Source organism: Anabrus simplex, chromosome 2 (assembly GCF_040414725.1).
Source record: "Anabrus simplex isolate iqAnaSimp1 chromosome 2, ASM4041472v1, whole genome shotgun sequence".
Lineage (NCBI taxonomy): Eukaryota > Metazoa > Arthropoda > Insecta > Orthoptera > Tettigoniidae > Anabrus > Anabrus simplex.
This window is the reverse complement of record NC_090266.1, coordinates 955,928,199-955,955,918: the sequence shown is the minus strand read 5'-3', so window position 1 is coordinate 955,955,918 and position 27,720 is coordinate 955,928,199. Positions and strand designations below refer to the sequence as shown.

At 38.8% G+C, this 27,720-nt stretch overlaps 1 protein-coding gene across 1 annotated transcript in view; it reads left to right on the top strand.

Moving 5' to 3' along the window:
- The window catches only part of Tsp29Fa (Tetraspanin 29Fa), a 134,449-nt gene that overhangs the window by 64,683 nt on the left and 42,046 nt on the right, over positions 1-27,720 (top strand). Inside the window, exon 2 of the mRNA XM_067139584.2 lies at positions 24,743-24,931. Within this exon, the coding sequence (XP_066995685.2) occupies positions 24,743-24,931 (189 nt within the window). The remainder of the gene's footprint in view (positions 1-24,742; positions 24,932-27,720) is intronic.

Here is a 27,720-nt window from a genome sequence, read left to right as displayed (position 1 = left end):
AAGTAATTATATCCCTCCGTATAGAGTTGGTGTCAGAAAGGGCGTCCGGCCTAAAACGGGGCTAATTGTTACACCGTTCACACCCGTGACTCCACAGGTGGTGGGTGGGAGGGTAACGGTTGAAGAATTCGGTAATTAAAATGTCCTAAATTTCTTATTACTATCTTCCACCACGCTAACCCTGCATAATTATTACCGTATCAAATTGTTGAACTAAGACTGATATTAAAGTAATCATACACAATAGAGGTACCTATTTAGAAATCGGGAAATGTGACTAAAGAAATTGTCCGGCTACATGGCTGAGTGGTCGGTCTTGATCTTCGGTCCTCCGAGCTATATTTCCGAGCGGTTAGTTTCCTTGGTTCGGGGACTGGGTGTTCGTGCTGTACCAACATTACTGCAACTCGTAAAACACACACCACGCTATCCCCACCACATACACGCAACTTCCTATACACGGCAGACGCCGCCCACTCTTAAACGGCCTGCACCACGAAACAATTATTCAATAGTTTCGTAGTTTCCAATTTTCATACCCGGCAAATGCTGGGATGTACTTTAAGGCCACGGCCGCTACCTTCCCAATCCTTGCGTCGCCGAAAACCTTCGATGTGTTAGTAAAACGTTAAACCACGAACAAAAAGTAAATAAATTACAGGTAAACCTGAATTAACGCATATCAAGGCGAACAGCATATTTTACGTACAACTATGAATTGCTTGCAAATCAGGTTTATATATTGTCATTTTATTGAAATAATTTTCTCGATTTTCAGGATTAAGATTAGTTACTTAAGAGATTTAAGGTAACGTAATTTGTACTGATGATTCTTGCGAAGTGTGGTAGGCCTGTAAGCAATTCCTAAATCTCCAGCTATTTCTCCCCCCCCCCCCTATTTCTGTTCTCCTTGACCGTCTAACAGAAGCGTGTTTAACATTTCTACTGATAGATGCGGAGTTTTTATTACTCAATACGGCAGATGTTGGCTGTCGCTGTGTCCTATGTCCCGAACGTGTCTAGTAAATGGTGTTCAGTCTCATCCCATGACCGAGCGAGTTGGCCGTGCGCTTAGGAGCGTGCAGCTATCAGCTTGCATTCTGGAGATAAGTGGGTTCGAACCCCACTATCGGCAGTCCTGACGAAGTTCCTTGGTTTCCCTTAAGGCCACGGTCGCATCCGTCCCTCTCGTAGCCCTTTCCTATCCCACTGTCGCCATAAGACCTATCGGTGTGGGCGCAGCATAAGGCAAATTGTAGATAAATATTTTTGGAAGAGGTGTGGTTCCACTTCCATGGTTCGTGCGCACACAAAAGAATCGTTAAGATTGCTGTACGAAGTCAGGTTTAACAGCAAATGTCTCTCATGACGCAAAAATCTGTATGGTGTGCCATCAGTGGTGAATCAGGTTTTTTTAGAACAGGGTTAGGGTGTTAACGTCGTACAGTATTTACATATCAGAACTTTCTCAGATTGACCGGGCGTGATTTCGCATTTTCTCAACAGGACTTTGCCACTGCTCATATTGCAAATACCATGAGAGAATTTGTTTCCACTAAACACTTATTAGGGATTTGTAGGCTTTTGTTCCCCGATTTATCCGCCTGCGATGATCTCTGGGGTAAATTAATAAATGTAGTGTAGAAGACCTACCCACACACCATACAAGAACTGGAACACAATATAAGTAGAGAAATTGCCGGATTCCTCAACGTGAGCTACAGCAAGTGATGATTTTCTAACGAGATGCCAAAATTGTGTGGAGAATGAAGGCGGACAATTTCATTACCACCTGTCATATGGTAAGTAACGAACTTCTTAAAAAGGTGTGTATGGTTGACCATCCCGCTGCTGAGCTCGACCCGCACGCGGCAAACTAGCGCTCGCACCGCGCGCGAAATTAATGCATGTCGTGATCAGATCACCCTGTAGTTCATTTAATTTGCTCCGAAGCAGTTTTAACTCCTTGGCGCTAGAGCCGCTGAACGGCCTTGGTCTCCTTCACAGCTTTTGCCCAGACTTCTCTATCCCATGCTTCATTCTTGGTTCTGGGCCTGCTCCTCATTCACCGTTCCCATGGCTTCCCCTTGAAAACCTCCTTAACCATCCTTTTCTTCGGCATTCCTTCCTATTGGCCAAATCATCGCAGTCTGTTACTTTCAATTTGAGTCTAGATCTGGATTATTGTACAGCTTTCTAATTCCTTCATTGCTTCCCACACGCATATCCTCAATCATTCATTGGATCATCAAGAATATTAATTTCCCATCGTAACGGTTCCTCATCCGTGTCTCATTATCCAGGTCTGTGAACCATAGGCCTATATAATTAAGTTTAAATTACGATACACTGTTAACTCAATGTTTCTACCGGGATTTCTAGCCTCTGTTACAGCAACTGTTCTGTACACTATTCTCTTAAGCACTTATCTGTAATAACTAGGATACAGTATTTAAAGCTCTGACAGGATTCCTACAGTTGTACGGTTTTCTCGTCTAAGTGATAGCATATACTTAATTCCTGAGTTGCTGACCTTCAGTCTTATCTCAGCACTAAAGTGTCTATATTCCTATGTTTTCCTTAAAGATACTAGCTTCTGGATGCCACATCTAGTCTACACCCACAACGTTCAGTCATTCGATTAAACATAAGCTAGTTCTTTAATATTTTACCTTCAATCTGCTCCTTATATACTGCCCGAAGAGTTATCTGAACCAGTTCTGAGTTCTTGATTGCACCCCCACCTTTTTCATTGCCAATGATAACCGATCCTATCTGGTATAATATGCATGCTTGAAGTCGAACAATTAATGCATATCCACAAAATAAAATTTCTCTAGGATCTGTAACCGTGAAAAATCTGATCTGTGGTGGACTTGCTAGTTCTAAATGCAATCCACACGGCTCCTCAAATATAAAATTCCACATACCTCGGTCTATCTGCTATATTTGCTAATATCGTACAGCATGCACCATTCTGCTCTATTCCTTGTGTATAGGACAGAGTATTGCTGTATTCCATTGTTCTGGTACTTCTTCCCGTAACTATTTCTTTAAGTTCAATAGATACATTAACATTCTCTAACAACTTCCTTTATCTCCGCGTGTGGATTTACTATTTCAGACTTCCGGAATGGCTTTACCTTTCTCCAGTGTAGGATCTAGGACTGTTTCACTGTTAATTCCCTCAGTTCCCAGTTCAGTGATCCGCATTTCCTGAAAATACTTGGTCATAATGAGATTAAGCAGTTTAAAGGATGTAGTGAAATACCTTAATTTTTTTACACTTCAGCATGGTAAAGAGGGTAGCGCCTCCATTATATTAATGGTATTGGTATTCTACTTCGGCAGTTTGTATATTTTTGTTTTTGGAAAACTCAGTGCCTCAAAGATGTCCTGTGGCTCTATTGGGAGACAGTAAGTGTATTTAGCATTGTCTTCCACAACTGAAATGATGGCGGAAAACTACATAGATCAGTCCGCAGTCATTTAGACTATTATGTAACTTCTGCTCTCTCATTACATGTATAAAGGCAGCTAACAGATGTGTCGAGAATAATGGCGTATCCGCAACATTGGGGCTGTGCTCATAATTCTACACAGAGAGCTCGATAGCTGCAGTCGCGTAAGTGCGGCCAGTATCCAGTATTCGGGAGATAGGTTCGAACCCCACTGTCGGCAGCCCTGAGAATAGTTTTCCGTGGTTTCCCATTTTCACACCAGGCAAATGCTGGGGCTGTACCTTAAGGCCACGACCGCTTCCTTTCCACTCCTAGCCCTTCCCTGTCCCATCGTCTCCATAAGACCTATCTGTGTCTGTGCGACGTAAAGCAACTAGCACAAAAAAAAGCATAATTCTACTTAGCCACTTTCCCTTTTAAACTAAAGAAAATTCTTGTTGAATCAACCTCATTTTGATTATTGCAATATAGTTTATAACAACCTAGGAGTAGACTGGGAAAGGAAATTAGTGTGCTCAGAATGCTTGTGTAAGATTTATCTGTGGACTTCGTTACGCTGACCATGTCACACCGTCTTACACGCGGCTCGGGTGGCTTCGCCTGCAAGAACGACGCACACTTCATACTCTTTGCTTTTTGCATAATATCCTTAAAACTTCTCAACCAGCCTATCTCCGTGATCACATGAAGCTCCTCTCCACAGACCACAACAAAAATACCCGATCCTGTGTTTATCCCTTCCTGTGCACAGAACAGTAATCTACACGAAATCATTCGCCGTTACAGCAGCCCGACAGTGGAATCTCTTACCAGTGGACGTCAGAAGCATGTCCAGCAGCTCAGCTTTTAAACATGCCTGTGTCGAAATACTAGGTAAACATGCATGAATCAAGTTATGACCTGAAAACACCTACCGCCTCTCCATTATTTCTCTCTTCCTTTCACAGATCATCCTTTTTCTTCATCACTTTCTTCTTCTTACTAATCCTTCTATTCCCCTCTCAATTGAAGGCGATATTTCGGTGTACTGTAGAAACGTATGTATTTTCTAAACTTTCTCATAAGTAGTAGTTATAGTACTCATTCATATATTTTTAATTTACTCTACGTAAGATTTGTATTATATAGATATGATTTTTGTAAGTGTGATTACTTTTGTTAATACTATTACTGTTATTATTATCATATTGTCATCAGTAGTTATTGTTAAGTGTTCTAGGTTAAGACTGGTCAAGTGTAAGAAAGGGAGTACATCCGTAACTTTGCCAGGATAAATAAAACATTATGATTATTGTATACTGGTACACCTTTAACGCAGGTGAAGTAAGAGATGTTTGGTTTTTGTCCTACAAAATCAAATTTCCAAATACTGGGAAAAAGTCTCTAACGTCCACCAAGTTGAAGTTAGCCATTATTCCGTTCTTAGGTAGTTTCTACTGAAACTTCCATGTCCTTGACCCACTGATAAAGGCTTTGGTTTCTACGAACCTGTGAAGAGCTGAATTCTAACGACAATTTTACGAACGTAAAGAAGTGTGACTGACCATAGTGCAGCACGTTACTGTGTATGCTTTGTTGCGTTGAGTTTTCAGTAAAAGGAAATCTGATCTCGTTCAAGCCATGAGAATAACTTTCTGGTAAAATGAGCAAGAGATGTCAACAGCTGTACAGTTTAAAAGTTCTAGCTGAGATATAAACACAGCAGTAGGCCTATGGAGATTTGAACATGAACAAGTTTCAATTATTTCTCCTTGAGACGATGAGCGCCGGGTTGAGTGGCTCAGAATGTTGAGATGGCTGGCGGGATTTGATTTCGGCTCGGTCCATTGGTGTTAGTAGGTTCTCTAATAAACCGGACTCGTATCAGATTTACCGGCACGTAAAACGCTCTGCGGGAGAACATTGCGGCACCACGGCAAAACTGTAAAAGTAGTTCATGGAATTTGTTTTACGTCCCACTAAGACTCAAAGCTGTGACTGTGCGTGTGTGTGTGTGACTGTGCGTGTGTGTGTGTGTGTGTGTGTGTGTGTGTGTGTGAAAAGGAATCAATCACCACAAAATCATTACGACAGAAGTTTAGTAACTTCCATTAGGCCTAAAAGGCAAAAGTAAAACCTTACTAAAGCCTAAAATATATTAAACACTGGCGCTGGTACACCAAACTGTTCGCCGTTGTGATGTCAGCCACCCTCTGTTTACGTCCCACGAAGTCTCTTCCTTCCCACTCGTAACCAGAGTTTAATTAACACCGGCAGCACACAACGCTAGCAGTAGGTATCCGAAACTTTCGACAAAGTCTCGAGCACCTTTAATGACACTTTCGTGTCTACAGACCTGAAATATGTTCATACTTTTGGTAGCGTGCATTTAAGCGCGTCCCAGGTAACAAACGTTTCCATTCGCCCACAAGCAATGTGCTAATTGGAACCTCCTCTACTGTTACCGTGGAAAAGCTAGGCGTAATTTAAGGTTGTATAGTCGGTCTTGTCCACAGGGAAAATTCTTGCAGTCCTGAAAGTTTCAACGTTCACTGCGTAATGCGAATATTTTCGAAATACGTGGAACGTCCCGAAAAGTGCTCAGATTATGGTTCGAAACTCTTTATTCCTTCTGAAGATCTCATTAATTAATTAATTAATTAAACAGAATGAGAGTTTGGCTCTCGTCCAGTCGGAAGGTTTAGTTTTCGCGAAGCAGCAGCTTGGTCGAGCTTGTTCAGACTCGTCGTCCAAGTTTCGGTTAACTGGCGCGACAGGTGAAAGTAGCCAGTCCGGGACTGGTTTGTAAGTCTCCTCAGCAGGGCAACAGCTAACAGAAATACGCTCTTAAAAGCAGTTTATTTAAAGAATAAGATATTTCCCTGGCTCTTAAGGATGGTCTTCAGAAACTTACATGGCGATAGTCCCGGTGCCTAGGCGGCTTTCATCAGAGGCTTTCTCTGATGACACGCTGTAGACTTACACAGTACATGGCAAAGGGCTAGTCTTAAATAAGGTTTTGTTTGGAACTACATTAGCCAGTTTTGCCAATGAAAATAATTCCTGTTACTACAGGACTGAGCGTAGACAGACCACGCAGATATGATGGGGCTAGAAGTGTCCGCTGTCCGGAACATTAGTACGGTACCGATAAGTTGTCTGCTGTTTTAGGGATGGGAATGTTTTTAAAATATGGAAGGGATACGTCGATTTGCTAATCTCGCCATGAACAAATATTTGTACATAATGAAAGATATGATAGTGAAGTTAAATCGTCCCCATGAGGTTTGAGTTCCTGTAGTACCTGCAAATTCTAAGTAGGGTCAGGATTTATAGTGACCATCCTGTAAAATAGGCAACCAAATAGGCATGAAAAAACGCTTACAATTGAATAGTACACTGACTTCCACTGCTTTTCCCACACCCGTAGGGTCGCGGGTGCAAGCTCGCGTGTGGCTTTGGCCCTATGTTGCGGCCAGATGCCCTCCTGACGCCAACCCTATGTGGAGGGATGGAATTAGTCTTGCGTTTCTGTAGTGTTTGAATTTGAAGAGGGGTGTGTTGGGACAAACACCCAGTCCTCGAGCCAGAATAACCAGACGCGATTAAAATTTCCGACCCGGCCGGAAATCCGGGATCTTCTAAAGCGAAGGCCTCAACACTGAACATTCAGCCAAGGAGTCGGACAGTACACTCTGGAAAAAATATACTGTTGTCGTGAATGTTTCTTTTAGTCGGCCTTACATCGCACCGACAGAGGTTTTATTGCGACGATGGTATAGGAAAGGGCTTGGAGTGAGAAGGAAGCGGCCGTGGCCTTCAGGAAGAGCCCCGGCATTTGCTTGGTGTGAACATGGGAAAGCACGGAAAACTATCCGACAGCCGCGCGCCCCGAACCGCATGGCCAATTCGCCCGGTTAGAATGTTTGTGTATTGTTAGACGCATTTCAAAATCACATGTTGCGATACTTAAATTCCTTCCCACCTTGATTTCGTTGCAGGACCCTATCAAACTTTTTTTCTTGATAACCGCTACCTCCCAGATATTTGCTCAAGACTTCCCTCAACTTTTTTCGTAATCCTAATTATCTCCATATGTGATGGCTCCCGGCAGCTTATTGGAAGTTGCCTACAAGAACGCAAAATCTGATCGAACCGATGGCAGAACGTGACTGTCTCGACTTCTTAGACAGCAGCATCCTTATCGTCCATTGCCTAGATTATATAGCGCTGCAACAAAACAATTTGAACCAACTCGTGAATGAATTGGGCTATAAATGCTACAACGAAATGTGATCGTAGTCCTCAATCACAGGGATAAGGACGACTTCTTTACTTCAAGCTTGGCACCCTATGTGGGTGGGGGACGCAGATGAATACACCCACGGTATCCCCTGCATGTCGTAAGATGCGACTGAAAGGGGCCCCAGGGGCTCTCAATTTGGAAGGGTGGGCTGGCGACCACGGGGCCCTTAGCTGAGTCCTGGCATTGCTTCCACTTACGCCAGGCTTCAGTTTCGTCTATCCTGTCCGACCTCCCTTGGTCAACTCTTCTTTTCCGACCCCGACGGTATTTGAGCATTCGAGACCTAGGGAGTCTTTCATTTTCATGCCCTTTGTGGCCCTTGCCTTTCTTCGTCCATTATTTCATTTTTCGAAGTGACGGATCCCTTTTTATTTTTCTGTCTACCCCCTGTGGATGGGGGATGAAAACGAAAAATACACCCACGCTATCCCCTGCCTGTCGTGAGAGGCGACTAAAAGGGGCGAACAAGGGATGATTTTATTAGAACCATGAAACTACTTGTGATTAGTACTATCTCACGGAGAACACAAGGGTCATCTTTACTTGCAGGTAGTACCACTATATTTGGTACACCAGAGGTTTGTGATTAGTAGTAGCAGAAAGTGGTTCACTGTGGGTTTCCAGTACCCGTGATTAGTATCATTGTGAGAAACACCACGGGTGTGGGCGTTGCCTGTGATTAGTACCACTATATGAGCGACACCGTGGCTCTGCGTTGCCTGTGATTAGTAACCACTATATGACGAACACCACGGGAATACCGGCGTCCGTGATTAGTACACGTAGGTGAGGAACACCATTGGTTTGCGTTGCCTACGATTGGCGCCATTGTGTGAGAAACACCATAGGTCTGCGTTACCTGTGCGACGTACAATACTTGTAAGTTGTATCATCGTGTGGAATACAGTGAGTCTACGCTACTTTTGATTAGTACCCCAACATGAGAAATACCGTGGTTCTACTTTACTTGTGATAAGTACTATTATGAGGGGCCGTTGACCTGGATTTTGGACCCCTTTAGCCAACAAGCCTCCTCGATTCAGGATTGTGCATTAGAAGTGGTCCCTTGGTCGGTAATACTATTTGTTAGTTTTTGGGTCGGATCCACTGATTACTTTAAATTCATATCCATTCATTCATGACATTTTTTAGTCAGTAGATGGTTTTGAACTTTAAATTTGTCTTTACATTTCGTACCATTAGGGGCCGATGACTTAGATGTTACGCCCCTTTAAACAACAAGCAGCATCATCAAGCTTGGCAGAAGAATATCTGAATTTGATCTCCAGTGGTCGGCTGCTTCAGCCAGTAGGACTTGGAAGATTTAAGGCATTGACACACACTTCATAGCGATCAGCGACTGAGATGTAAATTTATAATTATAAAGTAGATCTCAACACTATCTCAGGACAAAACGTCTGACACCTTTCGAGAGGGAAGTAGGCTATATGCATGTGTCAAACTTTAATTGGTTCTTGCATATAATCTTGGGAGGTGTAAAAGGCTTCGTGGTAAAATTGTTCCTTATTTGTCCTGAAGTAAACTTACCAAATTCTATTTTTGGAGACTTCCCAGAAGTTTCCTTCTGTAAATGGGGTAAATATGAAATATATTGAATTGAAATAAAATAAATAAAAATTAATCAAAACATCCGTAGTATGAGCGTCAGAGTTCACTCAAATGGAACCCTTGAATTTTGATAGAGCATGACAATTCTCTCTCCCAGGGCGTGTACATAAAGCTGCGCACTGGTACATCTGCTTCAGGCCTTCCCTCACCTTCTGAAAATGACTGAATAGGTAGAAACTGCACCTAGGTTCAATAACTCTATTGATTCTAAAATAACTATATTCTGAATAACATCTGTGCATGAGCACTTCAACACACCAAAATATACATAAAATAAACTTGCAGAATACTGCTGGAAGACTCCGTATTTACAACAAGAACAGTGGGAAACCAAAAGCGAGGACCAAGCTACCATTTGCAGTCAGCTCGATGAAAGTTACAAAGCATACATATGTGGATGAATACCCTTCACTGTCTCTGCATCAACATAACTTGTATATTCTCATTATTGGCACTTATGTGATACTGTACTTTCTCTCTCGTGCGCACAAGCATCACATGAGGTCCCAAAATTGTTTCGTTCAGTGCGCAGTTTATTTAATATTGTTATGAATTCGTGGAAAAATTATGACTCTGTTCTTCACTTTAGACCTCATGTGAGGTGTGATATTAGTTACAACTATATCTGTGATGACAGCACTTCCTTGCAGCTGAGAAGTTCTAGGCAGTTATGGCGCTCTTATCTATGGGTTTCATATGGAGACTAAATTATTGGTATTAGTATTTTTATTGTACATCCAATTTATTACCATTACTTTGTGTAATAATATAGGGGGCTAATATGAGGTCTAAATGTACAAGAGGTTATGGTTTAGTCATAACCTCAATTAGAACTACACCAAATTGTAGTGTTTTGGTGGAATTTTTGATGAAAACCAAGACAGACTACTGATGTTTCATGGCACATTTGTCATATATTCTCATTTCTATGCGTTTAGAACAAAATGGATGAAGAACCAGGGCCGTCTGTGCAAAATGTAGTCTTTACAACGAATGTCACAATATACTCTGCGCCCTGTCAGTAATACCTGACAATATGACAATCACTTTTGCGAAATATGCAGGTATTTGCACTTCATCGACAATCAGAACATTCCAGCAGACATCAATGATCGGCTTGTACGTTTACGTCCTATGATTGACCATTTCTAGCACATCTTTAGATGTTCATCTCAGCCAAAAGAATTTTCATCAGTTGATGAGATGGTCCCTTTCAAAGGCCGATCAAAGCTGAAAAGATGTATGAAGAGTAAACCCTAAAATCGGGCTTCAAAATTTGGGTTTTAACCAGTTCCTCAGGATACATCCATAGCTTTGAGATCTATCAAGGAAAAGTGCAAAATGGTGAAGGTCCTTCTGAAGTTGGAGCAGTTGGTGGTGGTGGTGATGATCTTAGGCTGTGTGAAGATGTGAAGTTCCAAAAGCCATAAGCTTTTGATAATCTGTTAACGTTGATTAATCTTCTCTAGAAACTTCTTGAAGATGGCATTTATGCTTCCAGGACTATCAGAGCTAACAGGCTTTGTGGTGCTGATCTCAAGCTGCGGTCTGTGAAAACCATGAAGGAACTGAGAGGGTTGTACTGTTACGTCGCAGTCCAACATCACAATCTGCTGGCATGATAATTCATTTCTACACATAGCGTCTACATTTGCTGGAGCAGAACCTGTAGGTGTTACCAAGAGATGGTGTCGAAAACTGTGCGCAATCATTGAAATTCCACGACCGTATTCCATCAGCATTTACAATTCCCACATGGGTGGCGTACATCTAATGGACTTGCGCATAGGTATTTATCGGCACACCATAAGGCACAAAAGGGAGTACTTCAGAGTATTCCATTATCTACTGAACGCAGCTATTCTAAACTGTTGGATTCTCTGGAGAATGAACCCAGATTGTGAGAAGCTGGATCTGTTAGAATTCAAGTCCTCAGTAACTACTTCTCTCATTGACATGGGAAGCAATCGTCAACCCAAGAAAGGAAGACCCGCTACACAGACGCCACCAGCAACCAAAAATGGTTGAAAGTGAAGGCTACCAATAAGCTGAGAAAGGATAGAAGTGCCACCTTCATGGTTGTTCAAGGAAAACCAGGTATGTCTGCCTTCGCTGCCAATATGCCCTTTGTCCAGTGTTTTGAGGAATTCCATACAGGAAATAACAGCCACTCCTTAATGCAAAATTTAGTTTGGTAAAACGTGCGTGTAAAACTGATATCCAGCGCACAGTATCTCCCAAGAAAATTATTCCTCAGTTCAGTTGTATTGTGGTGTGTGTGGACTCCCTTCATGCACATAGGCCTCATGAGGTCCGTAGAATTTTCAAAGAAAATGAACTATTATTTCTTTTTCTTTGATGTGATTGTATTCTGTAACCTTCCAATGAATAAAAAGACAGTATTCTTTTCACTTCAAACTGAAAATGCGTGCAAGAGAGGGTTATAATTTTTAAGTTAGGCTAATGCGATGTAAACATTGTCACATCTCATTCTTAAACATTTTTGTACGGAGAGACCTGAATACAGGCAGCTCAAAATTCTTCATGCCTTAATGCTGTTTAGAGCAGTTTACAATTTCACTGATTCTAACACTTTAAAGATATATTCACTTGAGCAACACGCTTATCGTTCCAAAACATAAATTTTGGAAAGTCTGAGATGCAGTACCCCATAGCTTTCACCAACCTATAATACCAAGCTGCCACAAGTGATACAATACCAATTGCTTAAGCACTTCACAGTTGTAGGCCAGCACTACATATCACATTCCACAAACATAAGGCCACGTTCCACCAAAGTTACATCTCCTCTTCCTACCAAAGTTTTAAGTCAAGTCTCTGCTCCATCAAAGTTTGAGGTAAAGTCCTCTGCTGTTTTCACATATGCCTATAGTCCCATGGCAGTAACAACCAGGCTGCGTCATCAAACTTTGGGCTGCCTGTATAACTCAAGAGTTGTAAATAGCACTGTTTTCCCATCTGCTTGTACAAAACAAATTAACTCGTGGAGACCTTCCAGCTTAAAATATTAAGAATAAGTATATAAATGGAATAATACAAATGACTCTTACTTCTGACTAGTGTGAGGGTGTGATGTGTTATCACAAATAGGTATTGAGAAACAAGAAAATAATTCTGTGCAAGTCTGTCGACCACACTAGCTAGAATATAATGCAATGGAAGAAAATCGGATACTTCAAGACTGCCAAAAGGCATCAAATAGGAATTATATTCCGAATAGACATGAACCCCTGAAATTGGCATTTATAGGCACAATAAAACACATTGCTGAAATGTGCCTAAAACTGATTTATATCTTAAAAGCATAAGTTTCTATATACAGGAATAAAATAGGCAAACTCTCGTCCGTACTCATAAGTTGTACGTTCCTGGAATGGTTTGCCAAAGTCATTCATAGTACTTGCAGATTAGCTTGATCTCAAGACTTCTAAAAATGTATTGCCTTTCAACAAAGAGCCATGTGACCAGAAAATATGATGCATGTGTAGTACACAATTTTAAAAACGTGGTGTATAATAATTTACACATTCTGGAATGACATTTCTGGTTTATATGCTCATGACAAGAGTTACTGTATATGATAATGGTCTACTGTAAGTTACGTGATGAGGTTGAAATGCCTTATCTGATTTGATAGAAAATGGAAACCAATTTAAATCTTGAGTCACATGAAAGAAAAATTTCAAATTGAACTTGTTATATTTTTAAAAGTTAGGCTAGTGCAATGTAAACATTGTCACATTTCATTCTTAAACATTTTTGTACGAAGAGAGACCTGAATACAGGCAACTCAAAATTCTTCATGCCTTAACGCTGTTTAGAGCAATTTATAATCGTGGCATCAATTTCGGCAATGTCCTCTGAATCCTTGCAGCACATAGAATCCACTGCATTGATCTGCGGTGTTGCACAGTGCGCCAGCTGGACAAGTCCATTTTTGGAATTTGAAAACATTTTACCCTATGCACTTAGTCTACCACTGTCTGAACTACACTAGCCTGAGTTTGACTCTCACTGTCATAAATCAAGATAAAATTAACACTGAACTTGCGAGAGGAGTCGGTCGTTTCAGGTAGCGCGCCTCTTGATGCGTTAGTTGACAAGGGACTATTTGCGATAATCCTGATAACATGGTGAAGAAGACATGAATTTCGTTTAATCTGGGTATCAGGTTGTCAAAATGAAGCACTTACATTTTTAATGTCCATAATAACTTTTGGAATTATATTTGTTGCGTTATACAGTCAGTTGTGACCAATGAGAAAGTAATGGTGACTTTAAAATTCATTAAATAAAACTTGCAAGAATTCAGCCCTATTCATGACCATAACATATAACACATAGTGTTCAAATTCCATCCTTAAAATGTTGTGTATATTTGCACCTTTTTGATAAATATAACATTGTTTACAGAACTAACTCCACAGGCGTGGCGGTGTTGTGAAAAGACGGGAACTCTTCAAGGAGGTATTGTTATTAAGGCGTCTACCGAAGCATTGTATGATTTTGTAATGCACAAATGACCTTAATAACTCTTCTAAGGACATTTTAAGGACTATTAAAAAATCATGTTTTTAAAGTGTAGTTTTGGTATGGAAGCAGTGCAGTAGAAAGTTTATCAAATGCAGTGCATGCTAGACAGAAGTAAAATCTATATGTATGAAATAACGTGTCCTGACTGACGGATTCATCATTGCCAAGCCGAAACTACTGGACATAAAGAAATGAAATTTTGGGGATGCATTTATATTAGGGTGTACGTGTTTACTAAGGGAGGATTTTTGGATATTCCGGCGCTAAGGGGGTGAACAGGGGGGTGGATTTTAAAAATGAGGATATATGTATCTCAAAAACTTAAGTTTATAGACGTGAAAATTGGTATTTGAAATCTCCTTTAAAAATAAACATGCATTTTGGGGGGAATCAACTTGGTAGGGGGGATGAAAACGGAGATGAATTCCTTTTACGAGGATACATAAATCCCAAAAACTGAAGATGTTACTGTAGTGATATTCGCATTTGGAAGCTCTTTTAAAGAAACGGGTACTGTTTATTTTTGCAAAATTCACTCAAGTGGAGAGTGTGAAAGGAAGTTTAAAAAAAATTTAATTCTTTTTCTGGAGAAACGTACATCTCAAAAATGAAGGTTAGACGTGGACGTTAGTATTTGGAATCTCCTTGAAAAATGACACGCGTATTTTTTTCGATTTCAGAGAAGACAGTTTCTCACATGTACAGTTCTGTCGCATGGTCATCTTAGTCCCAAAAGGTAACACCACAAACATGGTTTACAAAGAATTTCTGAGGTAAATACTACTCAATTTTGGGAGAGTTTTTATACTTTAGGAATTTTCAGATAATGTCTTAGTACAATGCTGAGGAACGATTACTTTGATCAGACTACAAAATCCACGCGAGCATAGGAGTGGTCCAATATTATCCCATTTCAGTATTGATTCATACCATTGATGTTAATAAATCATTAGATTTACAAAGATCTGTAATGTGTAGAACACCCACTAGACTGCATTTGTGATGGCACTATCCTGGTTAAGTCGTTACCAGGCAACTGCTGCGAGTCAGTTAAACAGATGACAATGTATAGTACGAAGCACCTGCAATGTCTTGCAGTTGCGTTAGACAGTCTATCCACCAAGTAACAGCATTTGACAGAGACCGCATTGTGGGACTGCACGAGGCTGGTTGGTCGTGTCTTGCAGCTGCCAGGCATGTGGGCCATTCAGATGTCAGTCGTCAAACGATTGACTCAATGGGTACACGAGAGCATCGTGCACATTCGGGTTGACAAAAACGCCACCCTGTGGTAAGACAGTCGCCTGGTGCGCTAAGCATTGCGGTATCCCGTAACTTTGGCACCCGCCATCTGCGAATGTGTACTGGATACTCTGCAACATCCTGAGAGTTTCTGCAGTGTCTCTACTCGCGTCTGCTGGCAGCCCAGAGGATGGTTTTAAAAGAACATAGAAATTTATCTAAAGTTTTCCTTCATAATTTATTCCAATCTCTTACTCTTCGTCCTGTAAATGAACTTTTGCCAGAATTTATTGACTTGAATACTAACTTTCTTAATTATGATCTTTCCTACTTTTAAAAGTGGTGCTTGAGCTTATTCGCCTGTCACTCCACGCCTTCTCTCCACTGACAGCTTGAAACATAAAACTTAGTCGAGCATCTGGTCTCCTTATTTGTTCCTCATGAGGTACTATCACCCCCATCAACACAGTAACTAAAACAGAAGACTTTTCCTTGTGGCAAAACTTAACAACTTTACATTTCAAAAGTTATTCTTTTACACCCTATTTGTTCATGCCAACTGGAACCTTTACTCTTACATTTTAGGCTTAAGCCTTTGTTCAGTTTGTCTTGCTTACCCAGATATTACTCATGTGCAGATTCCTCCTGCAATCATTGTTCAACACTCCCATAGAGTTGTTTGCAATTGTTCCAGAGAATTCATCTATGAAATTTAACTGTCCAGATTTAAATTCCTTGTTAATCTGCAATATTGGTTCAGATTGCCATTTACATTTATTTTGGGCTGTAGTTTTAACCTGTATCGATTTTCATTATAAAAGGCAGTAATTATACTAATTAGATGAACAGTCTGCTATACCAGGTAGTCTCCAGTTAGAATAATTTGAGGGGCTGTTGTGCCACACAAGACAATAGCCACAATCAAGAACATTGCAATTTTGACCTTGGAACAAACTACGTTCATACTTAAGTCACTTCTGACACTGATCTCATAAGAGATAATTCACAAAAGATCCTTAAACATGGTCAATTGCCTGTTCCTGAATTATAAACTCATGTCCTTATCTAGTTTATTCACTAACAGTTCCTAAATATAGGTTAAAATACATGACTTATAGAGACTTTAAAATTACACATTTCAAACACCTAAAACAAACCATTGAAATGTTCTTGGTGACTTATTTCTAATTAGTGATATAGATAAGAAACTGGAAAACTCGTTTATGGACATTACAATAAACCTGCCCTAAGCGCTGTGTGCAAGAAGAACTTCTCACCCTGTCCTTGGCTGATGATTGAAACTAAGATAGCTCAGTGTGATGCATTTTGATGTTGTAAAACTTATCAGCAGACACACTTGAACAGTACTGCCAAATTGAATTCATCAAATTATCTGCAATGAGTTTATCCAATAATATAAAAGCTAGTAGTACTTGACAAGACTCCTGAGAACCATGCTAAACCAGAAGTACCACTTAATTAGATTATACTTTCTTACAGACTTTTTTCATTCCTGAACACTTAAGTGCAAACCACCATCAATTCTACAGGGTGTGCATAAAGTCTGTATACCCCTATATTAAATTAAACTCGCATGATATAAAAGTAAATTTTATTTCTACATAAATCTTGCATCTTACGAAGCTGAAACATCTGTATGTTCCCATCCATGGTCTCTGCACAGCTGAATATGCCTTCCTGTTCTGATGCTCAAATTAAGAAACTTCCTTGGGGTCACTGTCCGGGAAGCTTCGCGCACTGAATTTTTTCAGATAAATTCAAACATACCACTGCTTCCTCACCTGTTCCTCGATGTAACCCCAGAGTGTTATTGGGTGTTAGATCAGGGCTCCTTGATGGCCTTGGAAGAGGAGCTGGGTCATGGACTGGTCTTCGACCAATCCAGCGATTTCCAAAGACTACGTTAACATGTTGTGGAGCAGCCACTGCGAAGTGAGCCGGTGCCGAATCGTCTGGAAACCAAACTACGTCTAAGATTCCTGCATTTTGTACCTGCAGGATGAGCCGGTCATTAATCGTCTGGAGGTAACTGTTCTCATTAACAGAACAATAAAAACATGGGCCAAACAGATGTTTGTCATTCTGGTCCAGATCATGAGAGGTGGGTTTCACCAAATTTTCTGGAAAAATGGGGATATTTTTTTTTCTTCCAAAAGTAAACATTGAGACTATGGGAGCTGTGATAAATCGTACAAGCATAAAGTCTGTCATCTGATAATTCATTGACACTCGGTGGATGCCAATGCCTAATTTTCAGGTCCACTTTGATGAGTTTCCTCGTGGTTGATTTCGGTATCCCCAAATCTGCAAGTTTCTGTATGGATTTGACTGGAGATTGTTAGATTTGTCCATGTTAGCACAGTCTGGTGGATGGTCTTCCACTTCTCAGTGTGTCACGAACACTGCCCGTTCAAAGGGCTTTCTTTTCCCATGCTAATGACTGTTTTTTTTTGTTGGTGCTGCTTTCACAAACCACGTGACTACATCGTCCCTCACATTTTTAATAGATTTGCCACTAACCTTACACTTGTAAATCCTCACAGCGGCCAGCAAACATTCCTTAATCGTATATTAATCCCTTTTATCAGTCATTCTTACAATATCTTAGCACCAGCTGCTGTCAACAATCTAAGTTGATAACAATGGGTGTCAGACAGTAGAACTAAATAAATGAATGAATGAGTAGGTGTATATGATCTTTGCGCACACTCTGTATAGTAAGATGGCAATCATTGGATTGTCCATGCTTTTAATTTCAAACTCTCAGAGCATGAAGTGAGAAAAGAACAGATGTCAAATACCATGCAACAGGAGCTGGTGAAATTCCTATTTTCTTAATTACTAACATTCTGGATATTATATTGCTGCCTGTTAGACTTACTTAATGCATTTTTCTCTCGCAGTCATTTCCTGAAGTTGAAGCATGCAGAAGTTTTCCCAGTTCCAAAAAAGGTTGCAGACTAATGTAACATTTGAGTTTTGTCCTGTAAGAATTCTTTAAACAGCACTGTATGAAGTTCTAGAAAAGTTCATCTATAAGAAACTTGGTAGTACTTGAAAAATTATTGTTACCCCTTCCAATCTAGTTTCAAAAAAGGACATAGTAAAAGGACAGCACTTCTAAGAATTAGAAATCGAGTCACAGAAAAGTGTCAAGATACTTTACTTGACTTCAGTAGTGCATTTGACATAGTAAATATGGACATAATTAGGTAAGTAAAGATTTCATTTCTCTCTCTGTTCAGCTTTTTGCTTCATACCTCACCAATTGGCAGAAACATGTTTTAAACAGTATGACCATGGACTGGAAGACTAAGCAAATGGGTGTCCCACAGGGATCTGTTCTAATAACAATGACATCTTGTCTCAGTGCGGCCTGAAGGAAAATTCGCTAGTCACTTCACTCTCGACTTGCTAGTCACCTCTTACACACAGCATGAAAATTAAACTTGTCCAGACCCTCATTCCCCATACTTACTGTGATAATTATTGAACAACTGTTGAAACTACAGAATTGATATTTTCAATTAAATTTTCAACTCTCATCTTCCCCTGTTATAAAATACTCTCCTGGTTAAAAACTGACAAGCTGTTTTCACATTGCAACTCTTGTATGTAGTCTATTGAATGAATAAAAATCCCAGTATCTATCCTAAATTAATTTCTTCTCTCGTGAACATAACATGCAATTAACTTGTGCGTTGTTCATAAACATATAACCACTCCTTTATAAGTGTCTGGTGCAGTTTGTGTTAGGAATTGCACCTTTTTAACCTGCTTCATAGTGGTCTTGCTGAGGTTACCTGTTAATATAACCAGCTTGTGTGAATGCAAATATGAATGAAAGAATGAAAGTAGTTAATATTTTAGATTGTTTTCTGAAGTTTATATTCATTAGGTGGTTAAGTGTAAGAGGGCCATGAGCCTTAACGTTGCCACAAATGAAGGAAATATATATAAATTAGTGTGCATCTCCTCAGTAATTCAAATTTCTATTGAATTAAATTTGCAGGAAAGGGTGAATGAATGCTCTTTTTCTCCCAGCCAGTGACATACTGGGGAGAGTATTCACTAATTCTAATTATAACAATTAGATGCAGTTTTTGTTTAACAGGAAATATTCCAACAAGCAATGTTACAGGAAATAATTAAAATATCATTTACTAATACAGATCACATAAATACATTACTTCTTAAAGTAGCTAGTGGGATGTAAAATTAATATTTAAATAAAATAAACCTGTAATAGTTGGATAAACTTCACTTTTGTGTTTCCTAGAAATAATGGCATCTAGGTAACACATCTTCTACTACTACTACTACTACTACTACTACTACTACTACTACACATTAATCTGTTTTTGCCTTTAGGTTTTTATCTGTTTAATAAAAAAATGTAAGCTGCAGGTTCATTTTAAACATTGTACCTTTCCCATCCCTAACTTTTCTAATTTCTTTAATCTTCTAGTAATTTTACATGGTTATTACAATTTTTTTGTCTTATGCCCTTTTCTTATGTACACTAATCAACCACCAAATTAACCCCCTTATTTTCCTTCAACATTTCAATACTTGTCTAGGAAAAACTTTGCATGAGACTCCTTGAAGTCTACCTTCAAGCTTTCTACTTCACTAATTTGTTGAGAAGTAGGAAAGGCAGCTTTCAAGTCCTCCACTACTTGGGTTTTAATATTCTTCTAAGTCACATGTAGGTCATTACTTGATTTCAGTGTACTTGGAATCCATTTTTGTGTTGGACTCCGTAAAGAGTTTTTTAGATTTCGGTGCCAGCTTGAACAAGCCTACGTTCTAGATTGACATTAACTTCTGCTGACTTTCAGTCCCCTTCTGCACTTGCATAACAGTTTGTCAGTTGGGTGCTACTAGTATTGGTTGCAGCATTACGTTCATTAAGTTGAGCAATGCAACCTTCCAGATTAGCATTAGATACCCTGAGCTGAGTGATCCCATTTCCTAGATTAGCATTGCATTCATTAATGCAATCTAAATTAGCATTAAATTCAGTCCTAAATTAGTGTTTGATTCGGAGATCCTTTAGTTTAAACGAACCTTCTGTAGCACCTAATGTTTCCCATTTTTGTTTGTATAATATTTGAATGACAGAAAATGGCTAACAGTAGAACATACTATCATTCACTTGTAAAAAATATCTTAATTTTACCATTGTCAGTTAGTTTCAAGTTCAATTAGAAATATTCAAATATTTCAACACTCTCTAACCTGTTAATTATTCACACTAGAAAATATCAAAGTTCAATATTGTCTGAATTACTAGCCTAGTATTTTGCCTCTTTAACTTTTTAAAATGCAATTTTTTACTTTCAAATTAACTAGAGTATTGAATGTTACTGTAAGATGGCTCAAGTAAATTGAGTCTCTTCATTATTCTTGCTCAAAGTAGAGCCCCTAATGCCTTGGTCACCACTTTATTGATTGCACTCCAATCGAGCCCAATACGGCTGCGGTGCAATTTTAATAATACTCTCCTTTGTACCAAGAAATGCCTGTATTATATAGCTTCATGAGCATGAGATGGTATGCAAGGGCATGTATGGCACATCAAATTGGAGTGGGTACAGAGAGATTTGCTTTGAATTAAGTTTTCAATTTTTTTAAACTTGTTTATTGTATAGTCAAGCTTATCACCTCAGTACAGTGGAAGATAGATTGAGCGTGACGATTCTCCATCCTGTGGCTGGCGGCGATGTCCCACGTTGCTCTGCTACTCCTCCCATCCTCACTATGGAGAAGCCTTCAGCACCATGGAACCACGTACACTGCGAGGGCAGCTCTAGATGTTAAAAGTTCTTGAAGATTTTGAAGGTCTAGGAGTTTGGGTCGCCAGACTCGTTCACTCAAGATAGCGCAAGCACGTGCGTTTAAGCCCCTGGATATATTGGACAGATTAGTCTGAGGTGTAATTTTTGAACTAACTTTAATTGTTCACATGAAAGGATTTAAAAAATCCAAAGGTACTGTGTTGAATGTCAATGGAATCGAAAAAGTTTAAGGTAAAAAAATTGGTCATGGACTTCCACACATAAATAAACTTTCATGCGGCCGAATGTCAATAGAATCGAACCTGCATTCTTCTTAATGTAATTTACACTTGGCCCAGGTTATGAGATTAAATGGCCGGTTCTACCATCTGCTGGTAAAGTGGCTGGCAGCTGCCCGGGAGGTAAACTACCTGGGAGTGTAAATCAGCTGGTACTTTGCCTTGCGTGCAACCACCTCCGTGCAAGCGCTGGGTAGCTACCCGGAGCTAGACACAGATATACGGAGTTGGCTAGACAGATTTTCAGCAACTTCTCGCTTTTGAGTGTGGTGCTATCTATTGTCAGATGTATGAAGCTCATTTCGATTGTCTTATTTTCCTGTGCTTGCATCTGCTGATTATCACCAAAATGCCTAATAACGGGAGTCTTAAGAGTTATGGACAACGATTTGTCAAGCTTTCGTGATTTTAATTTATAAGCTTCAAAATCAATACCTAATTGAGATTAAAATCTCTTACATTTTCTTATGCCAGTTATAACCTGTCATGTAAGGCAGTGTTTTTGATAAGTATTCTTGTAGTAGATTGGTCAAGTCACTCGCTCCGTAATAGAAGGTACGCAGGTTTTCATTGTCTTTCTAATTTACATTTAAAAATTTAATTTCGTTCCCTGCCGTTGTTCTTAACTCTTTTTTACGTGCTTCCATAAACGTATATACACCCACATCTTTCTTCCTTACAGACTTATTGCCTTTGAGCATTCTATCTGCAGGCTTCTGTGAATTGATAAAGTATCTCCACGATGCTCTATTTGCAACTAGCTCTGTGACCTCGTTTAGTTCCACATGCTTAATTTATTGATAATGCATTTCGTTCTAATCTTTAACTTCGTGAAGATAAAGTTGGAAGGTACTGTTAAAAAACTAATTGGGGTAAATATCCATTCATAGGAAGGGGAATTCGGGAATGGAATAGTTTCCAATTTCTTCGAAATCATTTACAAGAAGACTATGTAAACAACTGATAGGGGAATCTGCTACCTGGGCGACAGTCCTATACGCTATATTAATCATCACTTTCTATAAGTAGCACACATACAAAGCATTTTCCTAGTAGACATAATATTGTGACTAAACGTATTATTAACAAAAGAACGTATGAAAAGTGGCATACAGTTTAGTACAACGCTAATAATGAAAATAAAAAAAGATTCGTCATAATGAAGAATGGAACCTGCGTACCTTGTACTATGTCGGCGCGTTAGCCATTAAGCTAAGAGAAATCTTGGTGCGTTTACGATACGTACACTAGGTTATACCTGGTGTCTGAAAACTGAAAAAGTAGGAAATTAAAGTCCATTTGAAATGATTTCCAAATATATCCTTTTAGAGTTTCTTTGCGAGAGCTTTACGTTAAAAATGTTCCCTATGCTACCAATGCGAGAGGCTGGTGTGACCGTTCAATTCAAGTGAAGCATTAATGTTCAAAATCCTGCAATACAATATTGATCACTGTTACAGTATCATACTTTTTTCAGTATACTAAGGTAATTTAAGTTTTGTCACCAGAAATACAGCTAATAATGTTCAGCTCTCAAAACTTGCCCGGCAGGTAAAGTCCTATCGGGTCCTCAAAGTGGCCGATAAATTATGCGGTGGGTAACCACGATTTATGCTGCCGATAGCGCTACCTGGGAGTGGTCAAACAAACATCTTTTTACGCAGAGGGCAAGTTACTTACTATACCAGTAGGTGGTAGAACCGGCCCTAACACAAAATAAATAGTTCACTTATGCTTTTTAATGTTCGAAGAAGATAACACAACTATTTGTTGAGTTCTGTTTTAAATTGCTTTGAATATATTTACAAAGTTTATTCAACACTGCTGTGACACTATAAATGGCAGTTACTTAGCTTTGGTAGCAAGTTAAATGCTTTGCATGTGAATTTAGTTCCGTTCACACGCACTGTCAGGAAGTTAGCACTATTACACTATTAATACAGAAATGAAATTAGTCCCGTTCACTGTCATGTTTATGTTCACACGAATAGTAATAATAATAATAATAATAATAATAATAATAATAATAATAATACTGGTAAAACTTTATAATAATTTGATTGTGAAAATTAGTTAAGTTCACCGATAGTTCTAGGTTCCTTTAAAGATACTGTGAAATCAGATTGATTTATCCATGAAGTTTTAATGTTTTCGTAACATTAAAGTTATACTTGAGAAAATCAGTCCTAATGCACTGTTTAAGATTTTAAGTTTGCTATCAGCCGAAATACTTCAGTCACCTTGATATTTAAATATTGCACTTCTCGATTTTATGACTGAGTTTGCAGTGACTATTAAAATGTTAAGAAGTTATTCTCGCTGTGATTTAGTAAGAGTTGACACTGTAGGCTTTGGTTCCGCAGTATTACTTCGTAGCGCCAACTTCCATCAGCCAACAGTCGTGGTTTGACTGGGACAAGACTGTTGTTGAATTCTAGAGTTTCTTTCATATTGAAGTCAGACTGCAGCTGTTTCATTCCTCTTAATAACTTTCCTAATCAGAAGTGGATTTTAATGAAACTTGGTATTGGAAATGTTAAAATGGTTTGTACGGTGATATTCTTGTATTCGTATCCTAATTCATGCAAGAGTTATTCAGGGTGTAAGTTATCAAAACTTCTATGGATGACTTAACTTAGCCTTGGCGAGTTGGAGCTAGCTCCTACGTCACTCGCCACATGCTTGCTGTAGCTGGTTGCGCAGTTTGCACGTGGTGCATATTTAAAGTTTGAAATACTTCAACATCAGTGCTGGACCAGTGTTTCTGGTATAATATATTTAAGTACCTTCTAGCATTTTCTTACCCATCATTCACTCTAAGAAAGCTAGACACCCCTTTTACACAGCATAACTCCAGTTTCCTGCAGATTAATTTTTAGACTCCACTCTTTACAATAATTTTCTATCTTGCATTCTATTTTGCATCTTGATGGGTCTTAATGAAAGTACAATATTGTAGTGAAGATCAAGCCTGGAATATCTTGGTTCATTAGCCTTGGAAAAGTGCCTTCTCAAATGTTGGTGACTGTTCAAAATCCTGAGACCTAGTCTTCCATTACTACCCCCACCTTCCACTTAGATGAAACATTTCAATTACGGCTAACATGTTTTTTTCAGTTGTCAGTCCTCTTCCCTGATATTCCGATCTGACCTGTTTGCATAAATATAAGCTCACATGTATGATAATTAGTAAAATAGCAGTATGAGATTAGTATTGGTGGATTAGTGGCTGGGAATCTGGAGTGTCTTAATTGGCCCATTATGTATTGTACTGCTAAATTACTGGTCTCGAATGCCTAAGACATTCTTAAAGTTTCTATTCTTAGCCTGCCATTATGGGTTGAAGGCCAATACTGCCTGTGTAATGGCAACCACAATATACACGTTAATGACATTTCTTTCGTAGAAATTGAAGCCATTTTGCACTAGCTATTTTAAAAATATTAATTTAGAATATTTGATCTGTTTCAGATAACTGGAATTGCTGTTCTTACTGTTGGAAGTGTTGTTCAGAGCCACTACACCAAGTATTATGATATACTGGATGAGAGGTTCTTTTCTGTACCTGCACTTCTTATTGCAACTGGCATCATTATCCTAACAATATCTTTTTTTGGATGTTGTGGAGCTGTCAAGGAAATTCACTGGATGATCATTACTGTAAGTCAATGGAATATATTAGTGTAGTGAAATTGTTTATCCTTTTTAATGGTGAAGTTTTTAAAAGTAGGGGTTGTGCTTTTGTTTTGCTTTGCTTCTACTTTTTATTTATTCTGAGAACTGGCAGTGCAGTCATGAAAGTGCAAGTTTGTATTCCAGATGTGATGTTTCATACAAAGCAAATGCTAGAACTCGACTGCACTTTAAGGTTATGCCCATAGGCTTCCTAGTTCTTACTTACATTAGCATTGCTAAATCTTTCTGTATTAGTGCTACATTAAGTAGCTGGGTTCTCCTTGATAGTAGAGGGCCATTGTTCCAATGGATGTTCTATGGATCTAAACCTGCGGTTCAAAAGGTATTGAAATGCAAACTCAAATTCAGCACACTGGTATAGTTACATAGTTCAAAGAATTTTGCCATTAAAAAATGGAAAAATCTTGCTAATAATAGGGAAAATTTTAATATGGTAGCTAGTTTTGTCTCCCTTCATAAAATATAGTATGCATAAGTTGAATCTCGAATCATACTTCTCAGTAAAGTTGTGAATCCAGATACGATCTACAGGCTGTAAAGATCTTCTCCAGTTGCCAATAAATTGTGCAGACTAAATTTGTTCTTGAGAAAAATTTCACGAATGCTGCTGTAGTAGGCTACAAATATTTGGTAGAGAAATATTTTGTAACTTGCTGTAAATTCTGAGTAAGAAGTTTTCATATCGTGCTAAAGTTTTAAATTTTTTGTGGTTTGGTTTGAAACTAGTTAAAAAATAGAACCCCAGTAATATGAACAAATTGGTACAGTGGTTTGTTCAGATTCAGAAACATTTGGATTGTCTGAAAGGCACATAATGTTTGTACAGTACAGTTAGGGTACATTAGCAGACATAAGGCATTATAGCATAATATGGCAGAGGAGTGAGAGTACAGACTTCAAGAGGAACAAATGTGTTTTATAAGTACAGTAGGTCTATAGAATATAGTATGAAATTGCTCACATGTCATTTCTTTTTTATAGATTGACTTTGTTTGGCTGACCAGATTTTTTAAAACCAAAAGACACTAGCTCATATACCTAAAATGTTGGAGTACAGTATGGTTATGTAATTAAAATATAGTGTAGGATGTTTTGAACATCACAGAATGTACTAAATTATTGAACTGTGTAATTAATTGAAAAGATGTATATATTTAATCACTAGTAGGTAATTTTTAAATTGTGTGTGTGTGTGTGTGTGTGTGTGTATACAGAGAGAGAAAATAAGAGTTTTGTCTGTACATTGCTCAGAATTTGAAAAGAATGGCGTTTCTGTATCGGTCATTTCCACAGTAACAAGCAAATGCACTTTTTACTTTTCCGTAATTTGTCTGTATGTACACATCACAAGAAAACGGCTGAAGAGAATTTCATGAAAATAGGTATGTAAAGTCGGGATGAGCCACTACAATCCAGGCTATAAATGATTTTATTCACGCTGAGTGAAATGGTAGTTTAGGGGAAGGCCCAAAATTCAATTCTCAAATATTTATATTATTAGTGGCCCTAATCAATAAATACTACACAACTAAAGTTGTATAGAATTAAATTTCCGATCATTTATGTCTTATACATTTTTACCGTACCGGCTATGATAAGTTATTCATGAATTTAGATTTTTGTTGCTAAGTCCACATCAACGCAGAGCCACGAGAAAATGGGTGAACAGAATTTAATGAAAATTGGTATATAGTCGGAAGAAGAAACTATAGTCTAAGCTATAAAAAATTATACTGACCCTGGATGAAATGGTAGTTCAGGGGTAGGTGCCTAAAATTTATTTTTTAAATACCTATGTTATTGGTCTATAGAAAAATATTACATAACAAAAGTTTTAGAGAATACAATTTCCGATCATCTGTTTTATTCAGTTTTACTGTACCTACTATGATAAGAGTAGCATTTCAGTCGGAAGAAAACTAAATGTGAAGGCCTATAATATCGAAAGCTCACAACATTGATCAACAATAACATTACATTGAACATTGTTTGTTGTGATGTTCTTTGCCTCTTGTGGTGCCCTCAACTCCAATAGATGGGATTACTGTTGCGTACCGAGTATACCATCCTGACTGAATATTGACGGGAAATAGCTGGGGAGTTAAACTTTTTCTTTAGCATGCTATTCTTCTGGTCCATACATTGCGTGATACTGCTGGTACGTAACACACTGGTTCATCATAGTATTCTACCTGTTCGATCCCTACTGACGTGTTGTTTTGAATGAGCAGTGTGCACACTTACGGCACAGGCTCAGTAGTAGTAGTAGTAGTAGTAGTATGACCTGGTCTAGAATTATAATTTATGCCTGTTCCAAATGATAGCTCCACAATTCACTCAATAATTCAAAATTCAACCCTGAAAAGAGCTGATTCTTAAGGAAAGCATCTTCCTCTTCACTTTTATTAAATTCTACATTCATTGTATTCCAAATTAGCAGTGAAGACTGTTTTTCTCCTCTGGCTTGGAGGAAAAATTTCCTCAGTCGGATAGATTTTTCCGCCGCCAGTGTAGTGAAATGAGATTTTCAGACTCATCGCGTACTCCTAGGAAACAGATTAATAAAAGGGCATAGATTTGCCCTGGGACTCTCCATTATTCCACACACACACGCACACACGCGCGCGAAGAGTATTCACGAATCATGGCTGTGTGCAGCTTGGTCATTCCAGCTCTGGAACTTTGGACTGTTAGATAGGCAGCATAGTACTGCTCGTTAAGTGAAAAAATGCGTTGTTTTTTTTTTTTCATTT